Below are 23,228 nucleotides of genomic sequence, written 5' to 3'. Positions count from 1 at the left end.
CAATGTGGGCCCGTGCAAATACGCATTTCTCAGAAGATAGACCAGACTGCCCGGCTAAACTGCCGCTTAAGCAGTGATTCCTGTCCCCGCTAAGACCCGATTCTGATTCTTTCCCACATCACCCACAACCCCAGTGAGGCCAGGCGCCCACAGGCAGGGCGTGGGGCAGGCAGCTCCCCGTAATGACAGGGCCTGTGGGTGGTGGCGGTGGAGGAAGCGGGAGGGATCTGACTATTTCTGGCCCGGGCGCACCCAGCTGGCCGGAGCCCCGGCCAGGGTTGGCTAGTCTTCCCGGCCCCCCGCTCCGCGTCCTTTCCCGGTCCTGGAGGGGGCGGGGAGAAGCGCCGGTTGGCGGGCCCGGGGGGCGGTGCGGTGTCCTGGACCCACCCCCCCGGCCGCCTCCCACCGCAGTTCAGTTGGGTCCTTGCACCGGCCTGCGCTAGGACCCCAGGCCGCTCGGTTGTTGCTCAAGTGAATCACGCCGCGTCCCCTCCACCGCGCGCCCCGACGGGCATGGACTCGGGTCGGGACTTCCTGACCCTGCACGGTGAGTGTCCTGCCCGCAGAGGAGACCCTCGGGAAAGCCTGTCCCCACCCGGGCGGCAGGGATAACAGCTCCTTCGGCTGCATTTAAACCACCAGAGAGACCAACTCCTTGTCCCCTTGCAGGATCCTGGAAAAACCTCAGCCCGCACTGGGCACAAGCTTGGGCGTTTCCAGACTTTCCCCCAAATCTGGCTCAAGAGATCGGGGAGCCGTGCAGACTTCTCTCGGGGATTTCCCCTTATTCTGTTCATAAAAGGCTGGGCTCCTCGGTCCAGATGACACAAAAAGGATCGGGGAAAGAAGGGGACAGCATCCTTAGACCACCAAGCTCTCTCTTCAGAGGCTTCCCAAAACACGGGTGCGCCTGGAGCGAGTCAGGCCGCGCGGGTGTGGCGAGCGTTTGAGGGTGTGAGGGGGTGGGGCGAGGAGGAGGTGTGCAAGTTTGGCTGAGGTCGGTCTGGCAGCCTCTGATGCCTAGAACAGAAAACAGCGATGCCAGGGCTGGGGAGGAGCAGCGCGATCTTTTTGCTGACCCCCCTCTTCCTCCTGGCCGGAGTGGACCAGGTCTCAGCTAGAGCCGCCTAGCAGCTTGGTCCTTTGTCCAGCCGGCTTTGTTTCTTCCCATCTGGGCTAGCTCTTCTCCCCATGGCTGTCCCTCTAGCAGAGAGGAAAGCTCAGGCTCCTGGGTGCCTGTCTTAGAAGTGTTCAGGGAAGGGCGAGGAACAACTAACTGGTATTCACACATACTCTGGGGGGAGGAGCTTTGGGGAGTCTTTCCCTCTGTCTCTTCAGGTCATCAGCTAGCTCAGCAAAACCTGCTCCTCTTACATCTACTGCTTAACAGTATTTCTCACTTTGCCCGAGTATCCCTGAGACTGGAGGTTTTTTTTTTTGTTTTGTTTTTTTTTTTTATTAAACAACGCGTATTTGTGTGTGCACGAACGCGAGGGAGTATGGGTGTGTGGCAGTCAGAGGACAACTTGCAGGAATCGGTTCTCTCCTTCTACCGTGTGGGTTTAGGGATCAAACTCAGGTCACTGGGCTTGGCAGCACTTGCCTTTACCTACTGAGACGTCTCACTACCTGGGCTGTGGATTTTTGTGCTCACCAGTCCTCTGCTCCACTCCCCCCTTTGGATGTGTGCCCCGCAGGCAGCCCCTAACCTGTTTTGTGTTTGCCACTTGACCTAGATGAAGCTTGGGTTTCTCAAAGCCACCTCGTCAGGCTGTGTTCCTGCCCCTTCCACTCATTGCTCCTTCTTACTCTTCAGAGGTCAGAGATGCCCCTACAGCTCCTACACACTGGTAGGAACAGAGAGTGGGCGGCTCTAGATATCATAGTGGAGGGAGGCCTCTGTTCTCTGTCCCCATCTATTAGCTATTACTGTCTACCTACCAGGCTGCCCGTCTCTCCCCTGCCCGCCTCATTCTGGCTGCCTCTGACACCACAGTCTCATGAAATGTGGGTCATGGAACAGGCTCTAACTTCAGTGTCTATGCCCTAGTCCCATTTCTTTCCTGGTCCAGCCCTGGTATCTCCCGTACAGAGAAAGACACAGAGCCTCAGTCTAATATAGCAGAGGCTTAGCCAGCCTGACCCATCCCATTTGAGACCAGCCTCCCAAAGTCGTGAGTCAGTCTAGCCTTTCCTGAAGGACTGGAATGTACACTGTGGCCAAGCTGACAGACCTGTGTGCCCAGAGCTTCAAGCGCGGCATCCACAGTGACCTCCAGAAGCAGGTCCTGCATACACTGCTAACCAGATGGGGAAGGAAGAACGGTCAAGGAGGATGGGCGGTGGGACAGTGTGGTCACCGTGACCTATACTTGTTAGCTGACCGGGAGCCTGCATTCCTTTCCACCGTGCAGGGCCCACAGCACTGGTCACTTTCTGGCTTGAGCAGTTGGGGGTCTGCTGAAGGGACACCCTCAGTCCCGTCCGTTAGCTGGAGACCTATGGACTCAGCAGGAGATGAAATGTGGCTTCTGTCCTTACTTCTTACTCATACAGAGGCGGTGTTGGATAAAGGCATATATTGTGAAGACAGACAACAGTGTTCTCTCTCTCTCTCTCTCTCTCTCTCTCTCTCTCTCTGTCTCTGTCTCTCTCTCTCTGTCATGTTAGATAAGTCATTTGACTTCTAGGTGTCTTGATCTCCTTGCAGGAGTCACTCCCACAAGCCGGGAGTTGTCTGGCAGGGTGAGTAGATGACGGGACAATGAGGGCAAATGTGGCCGGAACCAGATGCAGGAACCCAAGCCTGCTAACTGATACCACAGGTCCTATCTTACCCTGCTACCCCACCCCTATTTTGGCTAAGCCTGGACTGGCAGCCCCAGCAGGTCCCTGAAAAGACAGGACCTTTCCCTTCACTGAAGACATTCACCACACTAACTTGCCCTACACCTGGCCCACCTGCCCTATTGCAAGAGCTGACATTCCATAAAAGGGACAGGGGAACCCCGAGAGCCACAGGTCCAACACCAGCTATGCTGTTTGCTATGTAACCTTTGCCTTTCTGAGCCTTTGTCTCACCCATGGGCTTGCAATCTGTTTTTCCATGGAGGATGTTGCCAGGATAAAATATTAGTTGGGGCTGGGGACTTAACTTCAGCAGAGTTGCTTGGCAGGCGCACATTCCTGGGTTTAGTCCCCAGCACCTTATGAGCCTGGCATAGTGGCACAAGATTACAGTGCTGGCATTTGGAAGGTGGCAATCATTAGTTCAGGAGTGGCAATCCTCATCTGCACAGGGAGTTGGAGGTCAGCCCAGGATACACGAGATCCTACCTCAAACAAAACCAATGCACTTAGGAGTGCTGCGTTGCTTCAAAAGCCAAAGGCCCCAAGAAAAGTGATCACAGCAAGTAGGGGTGGTCAGCTCCCCACTGACACTCCAAGTGGAGTTATGTTTCAAAGCTGTCTGCTTTTGGGGTTCTGAGCCTATGATACACATTGATCCGTGTTGTTAACCCTTTTGTGTCCCAGGCCACTTGAGGAGTCAGGAAGTTTGTGGACCTTCTCAGAACTGCATTCTGTTGTGTGGGTTGCTCGTGTCTTGTTGTTTTGGGGGGGGGGATTTATTTGTTTTGTTTTTGAGACAGGCTCTCACTTTATACCCCAGACTGGCCTGCTCACTGTGTGGCACAAGCTGGCCTTAAACTCATAGCAATCCTCCTGCCTCACAATCCTGAGTAACAAACTTAGGATCATTGTTCTTCGATGCATCACATAAAGTGCTGCAGAATTCAAAGAAAATACAGCATGTTGGGATTTGATCACATCGGGCTCAGGTGGTCTTTGTTTTGGTTTAAAACCTCTCTATGTAGCTGGCAGTGGTGGCACATGCCTTTAATAGCAGCACTTGGGAGGCAGAGGCAGGAGGTTCTCTGAGTTCAAAGCCAGCCTGGTCTACAGACAGACAGACAGAGTTCTAGGAAGCCAGGGCTATGCAGACAAACCTGTCTCCAACAAACAAACAAACAAACAATCAAAACCCCTTTACATGTTTTAATTTTTTTTTGTTTTTTGTTTTTTTGCAACATGGCTAGGCTACCCTGTACTCTACTCACCCCCACCTCAAACAAAAGCTTCCCTGTGTTCACATTTCAGTTCATCTCCATGCCTTGCTCATTACTCATGCTTCAGTGTGACCGTAGGCAACCTACTTGCTCTGTGCTTCAGTTTTTTGTTTTTACTGTGCTCGTCTGTGCCAAAAAACTGGCTTTGCTAGTGACTCAGTGTTGCTGCTGCAGTGAACCCGGTGGGGACCTCTTCAGGGACAGAGGGCAAGGGAGGGGTGAGTCAGGCCTCTGGGTGGTGTTCTGAACCTCCTGCAGTGGGGACTCAGTAAATGCAGAGTGAATGAAAGGGATGTTGTATGGATGAAAGGCCCCAGTGTTCCCGGGCACTTTGGCCACACAGTTCTGCACAAAGTTACAGTCTTTCCAATTTATTCTAGGTAAGCCTGCAGACTCCCTTTGAGGTCAGCATTTTCCTTTTCTTCTTCTTCTTCTTCTTCTTCTTCTTCTTCTTCTTCTTCTTCTTCTTCTTCTTCTTCTTCTTCTTCTTCCTCTTCTTCCTCTTCTCCTCCTCTTCCTCTTCTCCTCCTCTTCCTCCTCTTCTTCTTTTCTTTTTTTCTCCTTCTCCTTCTCCTCTTCCTCCTCTTTCTTCTCCTTCTTCCCCTCTTCCTCCTCCTTCTTTACAGTTTTACTTTTTTTTTTTTTTTTTTTTAGACTTGCATTTGTGCTAGGTGGTAGTGGCACACACTTTTAACCTGGAGGCAGAGGCAGGCGGATCTCTGAGTTTAAGGCCAGCCTGGTCTATACAGAGAGAAATACTGTTTCAAGGAGAAGGAGAAGGAGGGGGAGGAGCAGGAGGAACAGGAGGAGGAAGAAAAAGGAGAAGGAGGAGAAGAAGAAAGAGAATTTTCTCTTTTTTTGTTTGCATTTGTTACCTTGAGGATCACATTGCTTAGATATGGAGAAGAAAACCGGAGAGCAGGCAGCAGGCCTAGTCATAGTCACAACAAAACAGTTGAATAATTGAGATTTGGCGGGCTCCGTTGACTAGCTCCGGCTCCCCCTAACCACCTCCACGTCTCTGTGCCACCGAGATTCCCTCTGCAGAGCAGTCTTCCCAGTCCTGATGCCTGAGCTATCTTGCAGAGTTGGCGTTGGCATTCCTTGCCAGGCTCCACGGCACACTTTGTTCCAGTCCCCACCCTCACACACCCTCTCAAGTGGAGGTTCCTCCCCTCCCTGCCTGGACTCCGCCTTTCCCGAGCCGGAGCCTCCCTCCTGGGCTCCGCCTCTCCCTCCGTGTGCTTCCTGGCTGTGATTAACTCCACGTCGTCTTCCTGGCGGTGCCTGCCTGCTGTCCGGACCTGGGTTATGTCTGGCAGGCTCTGCCACCCTAACCCTTCAGCCACGCTTGTTACTCTAACACTATGGAGGTGAAGGCACAAATATCCGGAATTCAAGGCCACCTCGGCCACACTGGGAGATGGATGCCAACCTCCTAGGTTCTGGTTTCACTTCCTCCGCCTATTTTCTGCTCGCTCCAACCTCCCTAGCCCATGAGCCCACCCCCCGATTTGGCTCCGCCTCCCAGAATCTAGCCCCGCCTCCAGGAAAACGGCCCCGCCCCTCCTCTGAAGTTCTGACTCCGCCTTCTCAAGGCTAGACTGCCGGCCAGGCTCTGCTGGCTTCTAAGCTAGGATTCACCCGGGCAAAGGCTTAGGGGAACACCATGCAGTGTCTGGGGGTCCCGAGTTGCAGACGGGGGAGCGTGAGCCGCTCCCGGGAGCTCTACCTGCAGGAGCAGAGTCGCAAAGTGGCGGCGCTCAATGGACAGAGACTGGGTAAGGGATGCAGGGGACACCGAGAACCTGCTGTGGGGGAAGCAGACAGCAGCTGGAACAGGACGCTCCTCCCTTTAAGCCTCAGATTATACATGTTTAATTCTTCTGCGGGGCTGTGTTTTCATTGTGGGTGTGTGGGGTGAGTACTGAGAGAACTAGATACTTAACCTTTCCTGAGCAGCCCACACTCCATGCCCCCTACTAACTCCAACCTCCTGGTTACAAACTCATCCATGGGTGTGTGATTCCCTGTAGAACTGGTATAACTATGTAACCCGGTGTGGTCTAGTATGATGGTGGACAAATGTAGACCTGAACAAATGACAGTTGGTGACTCCAGGGTTGGCTAAGTGATTCTGTCACACTGGTGGTATTGTGACACCATCATACAGGGATGATAGTGTGTAATGTCATATACCCACGTGTGTCATTCTGGTACTGAAGGTGTCTGTGTGTAGCCCTGTGTGACAGTGTACAGCTGACAGTGGCTGCTCATGACTGGTGTGACCGTGTGGCCTAGGGTGATGGAATGGCTGCCTTTCTGCTGTGGTGTGGGGTTTCTGATGCTGTTACCCGCTGGCTCTGTGACTTTTGAGTGTTGTGGCTACATGTTTCATTGCTCTGACCCTGTGAGCAGGTTGCCTACTTCTGAGTCCCCACTCTGCTGTGCGACTTCCTTTAACCTTGATTTCCTCCTCTGTAAAATGGGGATAATGACACTGCCTTTCTACCTGGGGTTGTTGAAGGGATTAAACACATGTGCTGCCAACAGTAACTTATTCAAATATCAGCTATCATTATGATGGCTGCTGTTATTATTATGTTGATGACATCCTGCCCTGTATGTGGCGTTCCCGTGTGTGAAAAACAGTAACACACGCTCCATGAGACTTTGAGGGTAGTTTGCACACTGTGTCCCTGTGTGTAAGGTTGTGTCTGTGAGAACATTTTTTTGATGATATGGTATATCGTGGTGTAGCTGTGTATAAACAGGTTCCAGGCCCAGCACCTCCATCATGCAGTATGGTGGGAACATGGGCAGAACATCTGGCATGCCTGGATTCCCACCCTCCGTGTCTTTTCCATGGTCGCTTCCCTGTGGTAGTTAGCCTGGAAAAGATTGGTGAAACCCCCGGACTCACAGACCACCGGCCCTCCCAAGGCTGAGGTGAGGACTGGATAAGGGGTTCCCACAGACTTTCTACATAAGAGAACAGGAGTTCTATAGAAAGCCACCCAGAGACCTCAGAATCAGGAAGCCATTCCCACTCCATGGAGACACCCACCCAGATTTCCCAGTTCCTGAAGGGTGGGAGCTGTCACCCTACTGGAGCTTATCACTGTCTGACCCCACAACCTGAGCCACTGCTGGCTCCAGGACAGGATAACCTTGTCATCCCTTCACAATGTTTTCCAGAATGAGAGGGTGGGGGCTTGCCTTCCATTTCCCAGCAGCCCCCATTCCCATCTGAGCTGTTAGCAGGAGCTTGCTTAACTGTTCAACTCAGGGGGCAGGGTATTGACAGATGGTCAGGAGGGGCCCCTCCTAGTGTACCTCAGCCTAAGAAGAGACAGCGGGATCTCCCAGCAGAGGCCAGAGGTGACCCTCTGCTCTGACAGTCTGGAAACTCCCTAATCTTCCCTCCATGTGAGACCTTCAATGCGAGCCCCTTCTCTTCTCCCAGGTCTCCCCACACTGAAGGAAAGCTGCCTGTACTGAGGTAGCGCATCTTCTAGCAATGGGTAGACACATGGTACAAAGGTGGTGGCGTGTGGGATGACTGTCATCTCGAAGGACTGGCAATAATGTTTTCTGGGACACTGTTCTTACCCCAGGGCAGATGAGGGGGCAGAGGCATGGGGGTGGGGGGGAGGCTTCTCAAGCTATAGGGGGTGGATGTTCTCACAAAAGCAGGAAGATGATGAGGGATAAGAAAGATGTAGGTGAGTGAGATCTGGTTCATATTGGCTTGTAGATAATGTGTTGAAGGCCATAAGGGCACAGTGTGGATTAACTGGGAGGAGATACCTGGGGTGGAGGGTCTGGGCTCAGAAAAGAAGCCTGTGGCTATGTGACAATTCTCCAGCACGAGCATAGATTCTGGCTCCTCAAACAGGTTGGAGTCCCTGATGCCACTTTTCTGTTGGGTCACATAGTTCTAGGGACACATTTAGGTGTCCAATTGGCTTTGAACAGATCTGGCTGCTGCACTGTGTAAGTTGTAAACACACACTTGCGTGCATGTGCCCACACCACCTTATAGGTGTATCTACCTCTGTGTCACACTGGTGCGTTATTAAGGTACGGGGCACAGTTCTCCTTTATCACCTTTAGACTTTGTGTGTGGATGAAGACTCCTAAGGGGCTTAGTGTCCTCCTGGTGCCTCCTGCCTGGGTCTGTCAGGAGAGAGGACCCTGAGTACTCTGGAGCCCATGACTCAGGTCAAGCCACACAAGAGCTGGGCAGGAATGGGGGCAAGCAAGCAGAGTTCTCTCTTTCCTGTGGGCCCTGTCTCAGCTTCCAAAAAGATTGAGTTCTGTCTTAAAGCAACTGTTTCCTGAGGAAACCCAGACCCAGGACACTCAGTGGTCGGGGTCCAGTAGGAAAGACAGGGCCATCGCCCAGCGGGCTGAACACAGTCCATAGTGGGCTGGCTCATCATTCTCTTCTGGTGACAAAGATCTGAGAATGGCTTAAGCAGATTCTAGTTAGAGATTGGGGGCAGGGACATAGGGGAGAAGGTGGCTGGAATAGCATAGCCCCAGGGAACCCATGGCTGTAAACCTTGAGGTCACACAGCTGGTCAGGAAGTGTGCCGGAACTTAGGTACAGATAATGTTGGAGCCATTAGAGGAGGGAGGTTATTTGGCTCCGAAGGCCTGGGTTCATTTCCATCTGTGTTGGTCACTTTCTTCCCCTCCTTTGCTTTGTCTTTTAGTCCCCGCTCACTCCACTCTGAGCCAGGCCCTTTCCCAGATTGCCCAGGCTTTTGAATTGTGCTCATTTGGGTTTTAGATAAGTCGAAACATCTAACTATGGGCTTGGGGCAGAGTGTAGCACAGTGGTTGAACACTTGTCTGCTATGCACAGATGCCCTGCGTTCAATGGATACGCAACACTGGGACAGAAAGTGTGATCTTAGGTGGGTAGAAGTCTTCCCTGTGAAGGAGGCAGGGAACTGGCTGGTCGAGTTGGAGGGAGGAGTATATGGCTGAGTAAGGATGGGGCTGGTGAGAGAAGGCTCTGAGTGGGCAGAGGACAAGGCCAGTGTGGGGCTGATGCTAAGAGGGAGAGAGTGACATCTCACCAGCGTTGCCTCTCCCAGGGCTGCAGGATGACCCGGACCTTCAGGCCCTTCTGAAGGGCAGCCAGCTTCTGAAGGTAAAGTCCAGCTCATGGCGTAGAGAACGCTTCTACAAGCTACAGGAGGACTGCAAGACCATCTGGCAGGAATCTCGCAAGGTCATGAGGTCCCCGGAGTCGCAGCTGTGTGAGTGTCCAGGGTCTCGTGGTGGGTGTGGTGCAGGGTAGGGTGTAGGCCAGTCATGGGCTGTGACCACAGGTGGGCCATGCATAAGGAGCGAAAGAAAGAAACTCAGGTTGTCTGGGGTCAAGGAAAGATGGGTGTGAAATCATTTGTAGGGAAACCAAGGTTAGGCTGGTCACAGAGAGAAGCCATAGGAGAAGATACATAACCATGGCCACAGACGGGGACAGCCAGCCTCAGAAGCAACTGAGGAGCCTGACAGGGTGGTTTAAATGTATTGGTGCCACCCAGACAATGGGTGGATCTGAGTAGTAGGGCCAAAAGCAAGGCCCAAAGTCCGGGGACAGATAAGGTACTTCCGTGCCTGGGGCTGGTATGTAAGGTGGGGCTCTGGAGGCATAAATTTCCTGGGACTGAGCCATGGGAGGCTGGGGTGGAGCACAGGAGGGAGAGGAGAAAGGAGGGCTGGGTACTGTTCTTCTAGAGCGTCTCAAAGACCCAGGGATCCAAAGTTGAGGGGTGGGTGTGTGAATGGAGACAACCTCCTGAGAGGTTTGGGGTAGTTTTTGCAGACGTACCCTTCAATGCAGGAGCTCCCCAAAAGTTCTGTACGAGAGAGCCATCCCTTACACCTTTCTTGGGAGCAGGGGGATTGGGGGGACCTTAACCAAGTACCATCACTAGAACTCTGTAACAGTGGGGCAGGATTCCGGCCTGCACTCTGATATGGGCACCTCCAGCTCCAAGATTCTTGAATTCCCTGCTAGAATTAAAGGCATGTGCCACCAGGTGGTGTTCGCTGTGTTTGTTTGTTTGTTTTTAAAATAAATATTTATTTTATGTATAAATGCTTAAAGACACTGTAGCTGTCTTCAGACACACCAGAAGAGGGCATGGGATCCCATTACAGATGGTTGTGAGCCACCATGTGGTTGCTGGGAATTGAACTCAGGGCCTCTGGAAGAGCAGTCAGTACTTTTAACGGCTGAGCCATCTCTCCAGCCCCTATTGTTGTTGTTCATACAACCAGAGCTAGCCTTGAGTTTACTGTGTAGCTGAGGGAGGCATTCACCCGGACATCCTAAGGATGGATTCCTGACCCCTCTGTTGTATCTCCCGGTGTGCTCCTTTGGAGGATTGGACTCTAAAGTGTCTCAGAAATTACTCAGAGGGTTGGGGGTGTGGCTTGTTTGGTAAAGCACTTGCCTAGCATGCATGCTGCCTTGAGTTCCCTGCACTCCATACACTGGGTGTGCTTGTAACTTAGCATATGTGGGGTAGAGACCAGAGGATCAGAAGTTCAAGGTCATCTTCATCTGCATAAAGAGTTTAAGACCAGTTTAGGAACATGAATTCCTATCTTCAAAAAACCAAACAAACCAAACAAAAAACAAAACAAACAAACAAAACAAAAAACAAAGCAAACAAACAAAAAAACAAGAAAACCACCTTGAGATTCAACTCTGCCCCAACTAATGGCTCCTAGCACAGGAGTAACCCCTGACCTTGCCAGTGTCTGTGAAGCCAGACAGACTCCTACACTGGATTCCTGTCCTGATAACAGGGTTTCCTGTACTGGTGGGTGGGGGTGGATGGGAACAGAGCTTTCACTGGAATCCTGGTAGGTACATTTGAATGTGCATTTAGTGCTTGGAGGGAGACAGGGGACAGGGTAAGAAGAGAAGTCCCCTCCCTATGCCCTGCCAGTAGCAACCATCACTCAGGCTACCTTCCCCCAGCCCCCCAAACAGACAAGGGAGCCGGGTTGACATGGGGGTCAGATCCAGGGGCACTCGAGAAGCTTGCTTCCAACTCAGATGGCTGCTGCAGGTCTTATGTTTAGCAGGACTTGCTTGCAGTTATTTTTCCCAGGTAAGGGTTGAGGTTCTTGCATACAATAGCAGCACCTTACCTCTGGGGAAACTGAGTCCAGATAATGGAGGAATAGCTGGTTCTCCTGTTTCTCTCTGTGTCTCTGTGTCCTGCTAAGACTCTCTAGTAGCTCCCTGTGCTCACTCACTCTTTGTCCCCAGGAGCGTTATCTGCAGTGAAGACAGCTGGCCTTTCTCTCCCTGGGCCTGGGGGCTCCATGGCCCAGGCTTCCTGTTTTCATTCCTGGCCCAAGGTGGCTCAGCTGCTGAGTGTGGGGCAAAGATGGATTAACCAGGGATATAGTCTACATCCCAGATGGTGCAGGAGTCATGGGTTCCATTCTTCAGAGCTTATGACCCAGTCAGGGCCCATGGTACACATGTAGTCCTGAGGGTGGCTGGGAGGCCCCTGGGGACTCAGGGTAGGAGGTGTTTGGGAGGTAGAGGATTCAGACTGAATGGATGAGAAAGTCTGAAGGATGTGACTGGAGCTGTCCTGCTGTGGAGAGGCTCAGCATAAGCCACGCTGGTAAGGCTGGCTCTCAGCTAGGCTGTGGAAAATACATTGGGATGGCAGCATAGAAGGTCTTGTTTGTCCCTGAAGTTTGGAAGACTGACTTGGTGGGAAGGCCTCCAAGCCTCCTAAGGGCAGAATGATGTAATCTCCTAGACCCTCAGGAATAACATAGTGAACCCACTATGGACTATGTCTAACCTGCTGGGGTGGCCTTGTCTGTCCCTTACTGTCGAGCCCCATGGGTCTAGGATCCTTCAGAGTATAGTAGCTCTAACGCAGAACTCAGCCTTTCCGGAAGCTAAGACAGGCCCACTAGGACAGAACCCTGCCTCCATTTCCCTGTCCTGCCCAGCTCTCTCAGAGATGCAGACTGGCTTCTGCTCTACCTCTCGGGACCCTGGAAGGTGGGGCCCTTCTATACCCTTCTGCCGAAGTGCTCCCTGAAGCCAGAACTCATGCAGTCACACACAGAGTAAACATCGCTTTTCTCTCTGGCATTGGGATTCCGTCCCTAGACCCCAGAGCCAGGACTGACCACAGTGGTCAGGAGAGGGAACTGAAGGCTGGGATAGCTGTGGGGGCTCAAAGACCAGTGTAGTCTGGAGGGTGTGTGATCTCTCTCTATCACAGGTTCCAGATTGCAGTGGAGTCTCTCAAAGAGGCCTGCTTTAGGCTTCTGCTACCTGGTTACTTCATTTCTGTGACCATGGACCTGGGTCCTTGCTGCCCTTCCTATTCTATGATCTCTGCCTCTGTGCCTCACTGTGTGTTCCCACTCTGCCCACTGCTGGCTTGTGCCCTACCTATACAGTGTTTTCATTTTTCCTCTCGGCCCTCATGTCCTTCTCTCTGGACCTACGCTCTGAGCCCCGAGTCTGGCTGTGACGCTAGGCTGTGGTCTTCTCCTCGTGGCCATGGCTGTGTCAGGGGCAGTCATTTACCCCACAGCCTGTTCTGCTGACCCATCCCCTCTTTGCAGTCTCCATTGAGGACATTCAGGAGGTACGGATGGGACACCGCACAGAAGGCCTGGAGAAATATGCCCGAGACATACCCGAGGACCGATGCTTCTCCATTGTCTTCAAGGACCAGCGCAATACCCTAGACCTCATTGCCCCGTCTCCGGCTGACGTTCAGCACTGGGTGCAGGGCCTGCGCAAGATCATCCATCACTCGGGCTCCATGGACCAGCGGCAGAAGCTGCAGCAGTATCCTCCTGGGGGCAGTGGGTCCTGGTTGGGCCTGGGATGTGTTATCGTCAGTTGTGCAACAACTTTGTGTGTGTGTGTGTGTGTGTGTGTGTGTGTGTAACAAAATGCCGGAGTGTGTCAGCTCCTGTGCTGTCTGCTGTGATCGTTGGCAAAACAGATCAGGAGACGAGGGGATTATATTATGTTTTAGGAGAATGTAGTCAACCATGGCAGCAAAGCCATGCAGTAGGGACTCGGAGCGGCTGGTCACATCGTGCCGTCAGTCAGGAAGCAGAGAGAAAGAGGCGAACACTGATGTGCAGTTCACATCCTTCTTACTCAACCTGAGACTTCAGGGAGCGTGGTGAACCTCACTTCTCTCCTTATTTAATCTCCTGACACTCCCTCAAAGATACACCCCACTGGGCACCTCAGGGACTGGGTGGCTTGCCCAACACTAGTGTATTTCTTCGGGTACTAGCATGGCTGGTTCTGATGAGGGCCCTTTCTTTGTTTGCAGGTAGCTGTCTTTTCTCATTCTGCCTGTCATGAAGAGAGAGAAAGCTCTCCTTTATAGGCACTAAACCTTTGGTCAGGGCCCCACCTTCATGTCCTCACCTATCTCCAATTACCTTCCGAAGATTCCTAGCTCTGAAGTCATCCTACAAGGGGCTGCTGTTTCAACTATGAATTTTAGGAGTTCTTGTTTTAACTCATGGCAGAAGGAAAAGTACGGAGGGCCTTCTGACTCAGGGTCATCAGCTCTGTCTCCCCGATTCTGTCTCTGTGAGCAGTGTGGAGGTAGGCGACAGAGAAGTGGGGTGGGGTGGATTGGGACAGAGGTGAGGTGATATAGTCACTTTCTTCAGGGTTACTGCCCTTAAGGACTTGGAAGACCATGGCATTCTCTCGGGCTGTGTCTTGGGGAGCAATACTGAGACCCCAGTGTTCAGATCTGCCTGCAGGCTAAAGACAGTAACTTGTGGATCAGTCTGGTTCACTGATTCTGCTTCAGCGTGAGATTAGGCTAGAACCAGTTCTCATTTTTGCTTTATTTGCCTGAGACAGGTTCTGGGCTGGAACTTGTGATCCTTCTGCCTTTTGAGTGCAGGGATCATAGCCTTTCCCATCATGCCCTGCAGCGTCCCCTTTTATGACAGTTTTATAGAGGGATAATCCACATACCATAAAATAAACCCACGTGTTGAACCTAGGGCTGGGACAGTGGTTCAGTCAGTAAAGGACTTGCCATGCAAACATAGGGACCTGAGTTTGAGCACAGCACACACGTGAAAGCCAGGAGTGGGGCTGGAGAGACGGTTCAGCAGTGGCTCAATGGTTAGGAGCTTATACCGCTCTTCAGAGGATCCAAGCTTGGTTCCCAGCACCCACGTCAGCTACCTCATATGACCTGCCTGTAGCTCTAGCTTTAGGTACTCTGGCCTCTGAGGGGTACCTGCACTCATGTGCACACATGTACACACACACACACACACACACACACACACACACACACACACACACACTTAAAAATAAGATTAAAAAAAAATTTTAAGCCAGATATGGTGTACACGCAACCTCAGTAGAGACAGGTGGGTCCTTGTGTCTTCCTGGCCAACCAACCTAGACTAAAAAGTGAGTTCCAGGCCAGTGAGAGACCTTGTCTCAGAGGACAAGGTGGACAGCACCCGAGGACCAATACCTGTGACTGGCCTTTAATCTCCACATGCACACACGTGCACATGAACAGACACACACGTCACTGTTGAACCTGATTCCATGTGTTTTCACATACTTAGAACTGTGCTGCGATTCCCATCCTGATGTTTGAGCATCATCTCCCTCTCCTGCCCTCAATGCCCCATTAGTAGCTTTTTCATATTTCCCTCCAAACCCCGGCCTAGATAGCCCCCCATCTGCTCGCGAATATGCCGCTCTCTGTGGACTTGTAGACGCAGAGTCCTGCAGCCCCTCCCTAGTGGCTGCTTCTTCCTAGTGTGTGTCCGCACTCATTCTCTCTGTACTGTGGCTCTGCACTCCGTTCCTTCCAGCATACTAACAGGTATTCCACAGTATGGATGCACCCTTCCATAACCCTAACTCATCCGTGATTGGGGCTGTCTCAGACTCTCGTCTGCGGTGAAAACTCGAAAACACATGTTGTGTGAATGTGCGTTCTCATCTCCCTTGAGGAAAATTGCTAGCTTATGTGGTAAACTTCTATGTTTAACTTTTTTTTTTTTTAAAAATTTATTTTATCATTTTATTTTAAGTGTGTGTGTGTTTTACCTACATGTATGTCCATGTACCATGTTCGTGAGAGTGACAGAAGAGACCAGAAAAAAAATTATTGGATCCTTTGAAACTGGAGTTATATACTGTTGTGAGCTGTCATGTGGGTGCTGGGGATTGAACCCCATTTCCTCTCGGAAAGCAGCCAGTGCTCTTAACCACTGAGCCATCTCTCCAGCCCCTGTTCTAGTTTTAAGTATATGTCTGTCTCGGTGTGTGCTTATTATGTCCATGTGTGTGCAGTGCCTGCAGAGATCGGTGGAGGACACTGGATTCCCCTGGAGTTCAGTTAGGAGTCATTGTGAACAGCCCCATGTAGGTGCTGAGAACTGAATTCTGGTCCTCTGAGCCATCTCTCCTATGCTTAACTTTTTGAAAACCTGCCAAATCATTTTCCAAGGAGGTTTCAACAGTTTAGATTCCCACCAGCAATGTAGGGAGGGCTCCATTTTTACATCAATAACATCGCTAGCTCTTAGGCGTCTCTTTGATTATAGGTACTCTCTTGGCCCTGCAGTAAATCTCTGGTTCATTTTTTGCTCACTTTTGTGTGTGCCAGGAGATAGGAAATCTATTTTGTCTTTTCACTTGGATGTGCAGTCATCCCAGCACTGTGCATTGAGACTTTTTTTTAAAAAAGATTTTTAAAATTTGTTCTATGTAAGTACATTGTCGCTGTCCTCAGACACATCAGAAGAGGGCATCAGATCCCAGTGCACCATGTGGGAATTGAACTCAGGACTTATAGAAGAGCAGTCAGTGCTCTTAACCTTTGAGCCATCTCTCCAGCCCGAGACTTTTTTTTATAATTATTTTCATTACATTAGTTTGTTTTTTTGTTGTTGTTGTTTTGTTTTGTTTTTTTCTTTTTTGGTTTTTTGAGACAGAGTTTCTCTGTGTAGTCCTGGCTGTCCTGGAACTCACTCTGTAGACCAGGCTGGCCTCGAACTCAGAAATCCACTTGCCTCTGCCTCCCAAGTGCTGGGATTAAAGGCGTGCGCCACCACTGCCCAGCTACATTAGTTGTTTATTGTGTGTGTTTTTATACTTGTCACTTGTGTGTGTGGCGGTCAGAGGATAACTTGTGGGAGTCAGTTCTCTCCTACCTTATGGGTCCTAGGGATTAAACTCGGTTGTCAGGGACCTGTACTTGCTGTGCCAGCTCATGGGCCTGAAAATATATTATCCTGAGGAGTATTCCCATGGAACTGTCCTCTGGCTGTGAAAATGAGTATTTACTCTGGACTTAGTTCTGTCCATTTGTCCGTCTGTCTGTCCTTCCATGTGGTATCCTTGCACTCTTTTATTTCCCGTAACTTTGTAGTTAGCTTCATAATCAGCAAGTGTGAATTGTCCACGTCTGTTCTTTGCTTCGCAAGATTGTTTTGGCCAGTCTGGGGCCTGTGGCTTCCCACATGTATTTTAAGGTCAGTTTGTGACAGTTTCTCGAAAAGAGGCCAACTTCGTTTGATAGGGACCATAGATTAATCTGGAGACTTTTCAGCAAGAAAATAAGTCTTTGGATCCATGGACACAGTCAGATGTCTTTACATTTGATTATTTCTTTTTCCCCTTGTTGAACATTTGCTCTGTGTGTGTGTGTGTGTGTCCACAAATGTGTAGTTCCTGCAGAGGCCAGAAGAAGGGACCAGCTCCCCCAGAGCTGGGGTTATAGGTGGTTTTGAGCCATCTCATGAGGATGCAGGATCTTAGGTCTGGTCCTTTGCAAGAGCAGCAAACAGCCTTGTGTGTTGATCCATCTCTCCAGCCCCCAGTCTTTTTCCATTTCTTTAAATAGCATTCTTGGCTCTCAGAATTTTAAGTTTTATACTTTCTCTTAAAAATTTCAAATAATCTTAATAATAATTTTGGTGCTATTATAAATTGTGTAGTTCTGGCTGTCTTGGAACTCACTCTGTAGCTCAGGCTGTTCTGGAATTCAGAGATCCACCTGCCTCTTTCTCCCAAATCCTGGGATTAAAGGGACCGCTGCCTGGAACTTCTTGGGTTTTTATTATTGTTTGGTTTTGGCTTATCTGTTTTGAGTCAGAATTTCAAGTAGCTCAGGCTACCCAGAAATTGGCTATGTGGCTAAGGATAACCTAGAACTCCTGATTCTTCTGCAACAACCTCCTTTCTGAGTACTGAGATTATAGGATGTACCGGCCTGGCCTGCGGCTTAGACTTTTTTTTTTTTTTTTTTTTAAACTTATGTAACATTTCTTATGCTGCCTGTGCTGTTTTTTGATGTATAATTAAATTCCAATGCCTTTATTTTTAAAGCACACCCATGCAGTTCATTCTCTTGTTCGACTCAGCAGTCTAATTGTGAGGACTTGCTAGGAGCACCGCCCACCCCAGCAGTTCCTCTGAGTCTGAAGGGAGAAAGTGGGGATAGGGTGGGTTGTGTGGGGGTGCAAGCATGGGGCCCGAGATGTCCCGGACAGGATGACTTGAGCCAGGTTTGAGTTTGCATGGAATTTCTCCACTTTCTGATCAGTGGCTGGAAATGTGTGGGAGGGGAAGTTATTGACTGGGCTCCTTCTCTGTAGTCTAAATGTTTGCAGCGAACCTTTTTTAATAGTAAATATTTTCAGACGTCATCAGGTTTCAAAATGAGCAAACGGAAAAAGACCTCTAGCTGGGCCTAGTGGTGCAGTCTTGTAATCCTAGCTACTCAAGAAGATGAGGCTGCGGGGATCACCCATTCGGGACTAAGGAGCGAGCTTACGATTGATGTGGGTAATTTGGACAGCTCCCGACTTAAAATACAAAATAAACGCAGGACTGCGATCAAGTGCTGTGTAAGACCCTCCTCAGCCCCTAGCACCAAAGAAACAAATCAACAAGCAAGAGAAGCAAGGGAAAGGAGGGGAAAGACCCATAGTAAGGAAGGTGTCCAGGTCTGGCCCCTGCTTTGTGGTCACGTGATCACGGGCAACCACAGCAGCTTCTCAGGGCTGGGATCCAGGTTAGGCATCGGGCTGCTGTGTATTTTCCTGACTGTTCGCCCAGCTGGATTCACTCCTGTTTGCGAAAGGCTGATAAAAACAAGGATAACAAGATGAACTTCAAGGAGCTAAAGGACTTCCTGAAGGAGCTCAACATACAAGTGGATGACAGCTATGCCAGGAAGATCTTCAGGGTGAGCTGACTCGGTGTGTGGCTGTGGGGCCTTGGGCCTGGCCTGAGGCCAGCTCTGAGCCCTGCCCATGGGCTGTGCTGGGTTTGCAGGAATGTGACCACTCCCAGACAGACTCTCTGGAGGATGAGGAGATTGAGACCTTCTACAAGATGCTGACCCAGCGGACAGAGATCGACCGTGCCTTTGCAGAGGCTGCAGGTTCCGCGGAGACCCTGTCGGTGGAGAAGCTAGTGACGTTCTTGCAGCATCAGCAGCGGGAGGAGGCAGCAGGGCCAGCCTTGGCGCTCTCTCTCATTGAACGCTATGAGCCCAGTGAGACTGGTGAGGGTCCAGCAGTCCCAGAGCCAATGGCTGGGAGACTCTGATGGAACTGCAGACAGACAGACGTGCTGCAGGGAGCCAGCCCCAGGGTTGCTGACCAGTGTGTGGCTATCCTGTGTAAGCAGGTGGATGGGAGAAAGTGTTTAGTGTTTGCCCTGTCTGGGCCTCATTTTCCTTCAGTTCCTTCCTCAGGGGGCATTGAGCATGCCTACCCCCAAGACATAGAAAGAAATGCCTGAGAAAGCTAAGGTTATTTTTTACTTTCTTCTTCATTAGACACAGCTTTGAATCTGCTTTGACACGTGACTTAGAGAAGACAGAGGCCTGCTCAACACTTCCAGGCCAGCCTGGTTAGCTTAGTGAGTGAGACCCAGTCTCAAAGTACAGAGAAAGGAGGACTTGGGGACATGGCTCAGTGGTAGAATAAGACCCCATGTTCAGTCCTCAGGACCACACAATCTAGGGACACAGAGGAGGTGATACCCTGACTTTGGGACTTTTAGAATAGGAGGAAGGAAAAGAGACAGGGCCTCACTGCTCTGTAACCATAGTGTCACTGGAAGACCAGGACTTCTGCTCCTCAGAGCTGCAGAAAACTGGGTGGGCAGGCAGAGTGGAGAAAAGACTTTTCTTTCCACAGTGGTGGGCAACTAGCTCTGACTGGAAATGGTGGCTTCTTCCTATTAGCCAAGGCCCAGCGGCAGATGACCAAGGATGGCTTCCTCATGTACTTGCTATCGGCTGATGGTAACGCCTTCAGCCTGGCACACCGCCGTGTCTACCAGGACATGGACCAGCCACTCAGCCACTACTTAGTGTCTTCTTCCCACAACACCTACTTACTGGAAGACCAGCTCACAGGTCCCAGTAGCACAGAGGCCTACATCCGGTGCGGCCCAGGGAACCGCAAGTCAGGGTGGGACCCGGGCTGGGGCCGGGAGGGTCCTAGCCTAATTGTCACCACTCTGCAGGGCTCTGTGCAAAGGCTGCCGGTGTTTGGAGCTGGACTGCTGGGATGGTCCCAATCAAGAGCCCATTATCTACCACGGCTACACTTTTACCTCTAAGATACTTTTTTGCGACGTGCTCAGGGCCATCCGGGACTATGCCTTCAAGGTTGGTTATGCTCTTGAGAGTGAGGAGAGGACACCAGGGATGGACAGTCCCTTCTAACTCATCTTGGGGCTTCTAGGCATCCCCCTACCCAGTCATCCTGTCCCTGGAGAACCACTGCAGCCTGGAGCAACAGCGAGTTATGGCACGTCACCTGAGGGCCATCCTGGGGTCCATGCTACTGGACCAGCCACTGGATGGGGTTACCACAAGCCTGCCTTCGCCTGAGGTACGGAGTGGGTACCCTTAAGGTGGGGAAGTGAAGCTGGCTTGGAGGCCTACTTGGGTCTTGACCAGTCAGCCGTACATCCCCAGCAACTGAAGGGCAAGATCCTGTTGAAAGGAAAGAAGCTGGGTGGGCTGCTGCCTGCCATTGGGGAAAACGGGCCTGAAGCCACGGATGTGTCCGACGAAGATGAGGCCGCTGAGATGGAGGATGAGGCTGTGCGCAGCCAAGTGCAAGACAAGCCCAAGGTTCTAGGGGAAGCTGTGGGGGTGGGGCGACCCCGGGGCCCTTCCCGCCACATTGCCCCATGGGATGGTTGCCTTGCCTCCTTGGTTTTTCTGTGGCTGCCATTCAGACCCTCTGCCCCCCTCTCTGTGTCTGTTCTCTCTCTCTCTCTCTCTCTCTCTCTCTCTCTCTCTCTCTTTCTCTCTCTCTCTCTCTCTCTCCTGGGTTTCTGGTGCTCAGTGTTCACCTTGTCCAACCCTACCTGTGGCTCTAACCTGGGCCTCCCCACGGCCTCCAGGAGGATAAGCTAAAGCTGGTGCCGGAGCTCTCTGACATGGTCATTTACTGCAAGAGTGTCCACTTCGGTGGCTTCTCCAATCCTAGCACCTCTGGGCAGGCATTCTATGAGATGGCTTCCTTCTCTGAGAGCCGTGCCCTCCGGCTGCTGCAAGAATCAGGTGAGCTCCTGTCCCTGCAGGCACATGATTTTGACATCTGGACTGGTCAAGACTGGGCCTGCCCTCCAGCCCTGCAGGGTCCCAAGTTGGCATTCCCTGCTTTGTGTCCAGACAGAACTGGTGGGGTGGGTGGATAGGTGTGTCTTTAGCCCACCAAGGCCTTCACTGCTGACTTGACTCCACCTGTTCTCAGCAAATAGTTTTGTCCGCCATAATGTGAACCATCTGAGCAGGATCTACCCGGCTGGGTGGAGAACAGATTCCTCCAACTACAGCCCTGTGGAGATGTGGAACGGAGGCTGCCAGATTGGTGCGTTCCAGCTGAGGTTGGAGGGAGGTTAGAGAGGGTACTTGGCCTTGATGTCCAGAGCTCTGAAGGTCACAGGATGAGAGGTCTGGGGGGCCTGAGAAGGTTTGGGTGCAGGCCAAGAGCTGAGCAAAGAAATTGCCCAGCCAGCAAGTCTGTGACTGGTGTGCACCCCAGCCCTTTTGAGTTTTGTTTTGGGGAACGGGATCACACCTGTCATTCCAGCACTTTCTGGGGGTGGGTCAGGAGTTCAGGGTTATCCTTGGCTACTTAGTTCAAGGTCAGCCTGGGCTACATGTGACCCTATCTCAAACCCCAAAAAGAGAGGCTGGGGAGGTGACTCAGTCAGCAAAATGTCTGTCATACAAGCAGGAGGTCCTGTGTTGGGATCCCCTACCTATGTAAAAACACAGGGGTGATGCCACTCAATCTGTAATCAGCACTAATGAGGCAGAGACAGACTGAGCTCCGAGCTCGCTGGCCAGCCAGCCCAGATAATTCAGTAGGAACCCTGTCTCAAAAACTAAAGTGAAGACCAATTGAGAAAGGCACCAGGCCTTTGTCCTCTGCAAGTACATGCTAACATTCATGTATACACACTCACATGACACACACCTATATTACACACCATACCCCCCCCACAAGAACATATGATCAGTGTGGTGGGTCAGCAGGGTGCTGGGAGGGCAGAAGACACTGAACCATTAGATTCTGCTCTAACTCCTAGAAGAAGTCAGATGCTAGTGCAGTGTGAGCAGGCTGGGCTCTAGGACTCTGGGGCCAACCCACAGCTTGTGACTGCTTTGTTCCACCTGTAGTGGCTCTGAACTTCCAAACCCCTGGGCCAGAAATGGATGTTTACCTTGGCTGCTTCCAGGACAATGGAGGCTGTGGGTATGTGCTGAAACCTGCCTTTCTGAGAGACCCCAACACCACCTTCAACTCACGTGCCCTGACTCAGGGGCCCTGGTGGGCTCCGAAGAGGCTCCGTGTCCGGGTATGGCCAGACACAGGGGGCATGGCAACCTGTGGAGACCCCTTCCTGCTCACTGCTGTCCCTGAGCGCTCACTCTCTCCACTTTTTCTTAGATCATCTCTGGACAGCAGCTGCCAAAGGTTAATAAGAATAAGAATTCTATCGTGGACCCCAAGGTGATAGTGGAAATCCACGGTGTGGGCCGGGATATGGCCAGCCATCAGACAGCAGTTATCACCAATAATGGTATAGTATGCGCTGGTCCTGGGTTGGGCCCGGCAGCTGGTGCCGTTGACCTCGCTGTTGATATGGTTTCTTCTGCCCATCTAGGTTTCAACCCATGGTGGGATACGGAGTTTGAGTTTGAGGTAGCAGTGCCGGACCTTGCCCTCGTACGCTTCATGGTAGAGGATTATGATTCCTCCTCTAAGAACGACTTTATTGGCCAAAGTACTATCCCCTGGAACAGCCTTAAGCAGGGTGAGCGTTGGAGGGGAGGAGCCTGCCAGTAGTGGGCGGGACCTGCCAGGAAGAGTGGGCGGGGCCTGCCAGGAGCAATGGGCGGGGCCTGGCTTTTCTTAATTCACAACTCATACCTTGAGCAACCTCTCCCAGTGACCAGAACTGGTCTTTCCCACTAGGGTACCGCCATGTCCACCTCTTGTCTAAGAATGGAGACCAGCATCCATCAGCCACTCTCTTTGTGAAGATCTCCATCCAGGACTAAGCCTGAGGGTCTGATGCAGTCCGTCCTGAGTGGGCGGAGCTGTGTCTACACCTCAGGCCAGGCTTGCATGGTTGCACCGACCTCTGGCACGGAGCTTGGGGGCACTGAACTGCTTTCAGTTCTAGCACAACACCTGAGCTTCTGCCTCTCTTGGGGCACAGGAGCAGCCCAGTCCCCGGAGTGGCCCAAAATTCCGTTAGGAACAACACTGCATCCCTCTCCCTACCCTCTAGCTGACTTTAGGTTGTGAGTTTTTATATATTAAAAAAAAAATAAGAAGAAAAAAACCAGAAGATGAATTCTTCTAGTCTCTTTACATAGAAACCAGAGTCCCTCAAGGTCTACATGCATATCCGGTCCCACCGTCATGGGGTCACGTGACGAAGCAGCAGGAAGGGATCCTTTCCAAGGGGGGGTGGGGAGGGGAAGGTATCCCAGAGTGCCACAGCGCCCTGCCGCTGAG

General features: G+C 51.5%; 1 protein-coding gene across 3 annotated transcripts; it reads left to right on the top strand.

Annotated features, from left to right (window-relative positions):
- The first annotated feature begins 385 nt into the window (after positions 1–385).
- Positions 386–23,058, top strand: Plcd1 (phospholipase C delta 1). 3 transcript variants are annotated; one of them, XM_034483949.2, is made up of 15 exons: positions 386–547; positions 9,236–9,400; positions 12,765–12,993; positions 18,283–18,412; positions 18,502–18,733; positions 19,421–19,622; positions 19,705–19,849; positions 19,926–20,075; positions 20,162–20,320; positions 20,596–20,755; positions 20,949–21,065; positions 21,881–22,059; positions 22,152–22,284; positions 22,369–22,518; positions 22,680–23,058. In XM_034483949.2, exons 1-15 carry the CDS (start codon positions 514–516, stop codon positions 22,763–22,765), a joined length of 2,271 nt encoding a protein of 756 aa, XP_034339840.1. In that variant the 5' UTR covers positions 386–513; the 3' UTR covers positions 22,766–23,058. The 3 variants fall into 3 exon arrangements, with proteins under 3 accessions (XP_034339840.1, XP_034339839.1, XP_076773793.1); XM_076917678.1 differs by lacking the exon at positions 386–547 and adding an exon at positions 5,731–5,908; XM_034483948.2 differs by having other exon boundaries at positions 22,152–22,518.
- The last annotated feature ends 170 nt before the right edge of the window (positions 23,059–23,228 follow it).

This window comes from Arvicanthis niloticus, chromosome 21 (assembly GCF_011762505.2).
Source record: "Arvicanthis niloticus isolate mArvNil1 chromosome 21, mArvNil1.pat.X, whole genome shotgun sequence".
Classification (NCBI taxonomy): Eukaryota; Metazoa; Chordata; class Mammalia; order Rodentia; family Muridae; genus Arvicanthis; species Arvicanthis niloticus.
This window is presented reverse-complemented; position numbering and strand designations above follow the sequence as displayed.

Bases quoted from the DNA above. Each gene is read 5' to 3' on its own strand.
- Plcd1 (XM_034483948.2), top strand. From the start codon at position 514: ATGGACTCGGGTCGGGACTTCCTGACCCTGCACG. The intron at 12,994-18,282 runs GTATCCTCCTGG...CTGTTCGCCCAG, and splicing joins CAGCGGCAGAAGCTGCAGCA to CTGGATTCACTCCTGTTTGC. The intron at 20,756-20,948 runs GTGAGCTCCTGT...ACCTGTTCTCAG, and splicing joins CCGGCTGCTGCAAGAATCAG to CAAATAGTTTTGTCCGCCAT.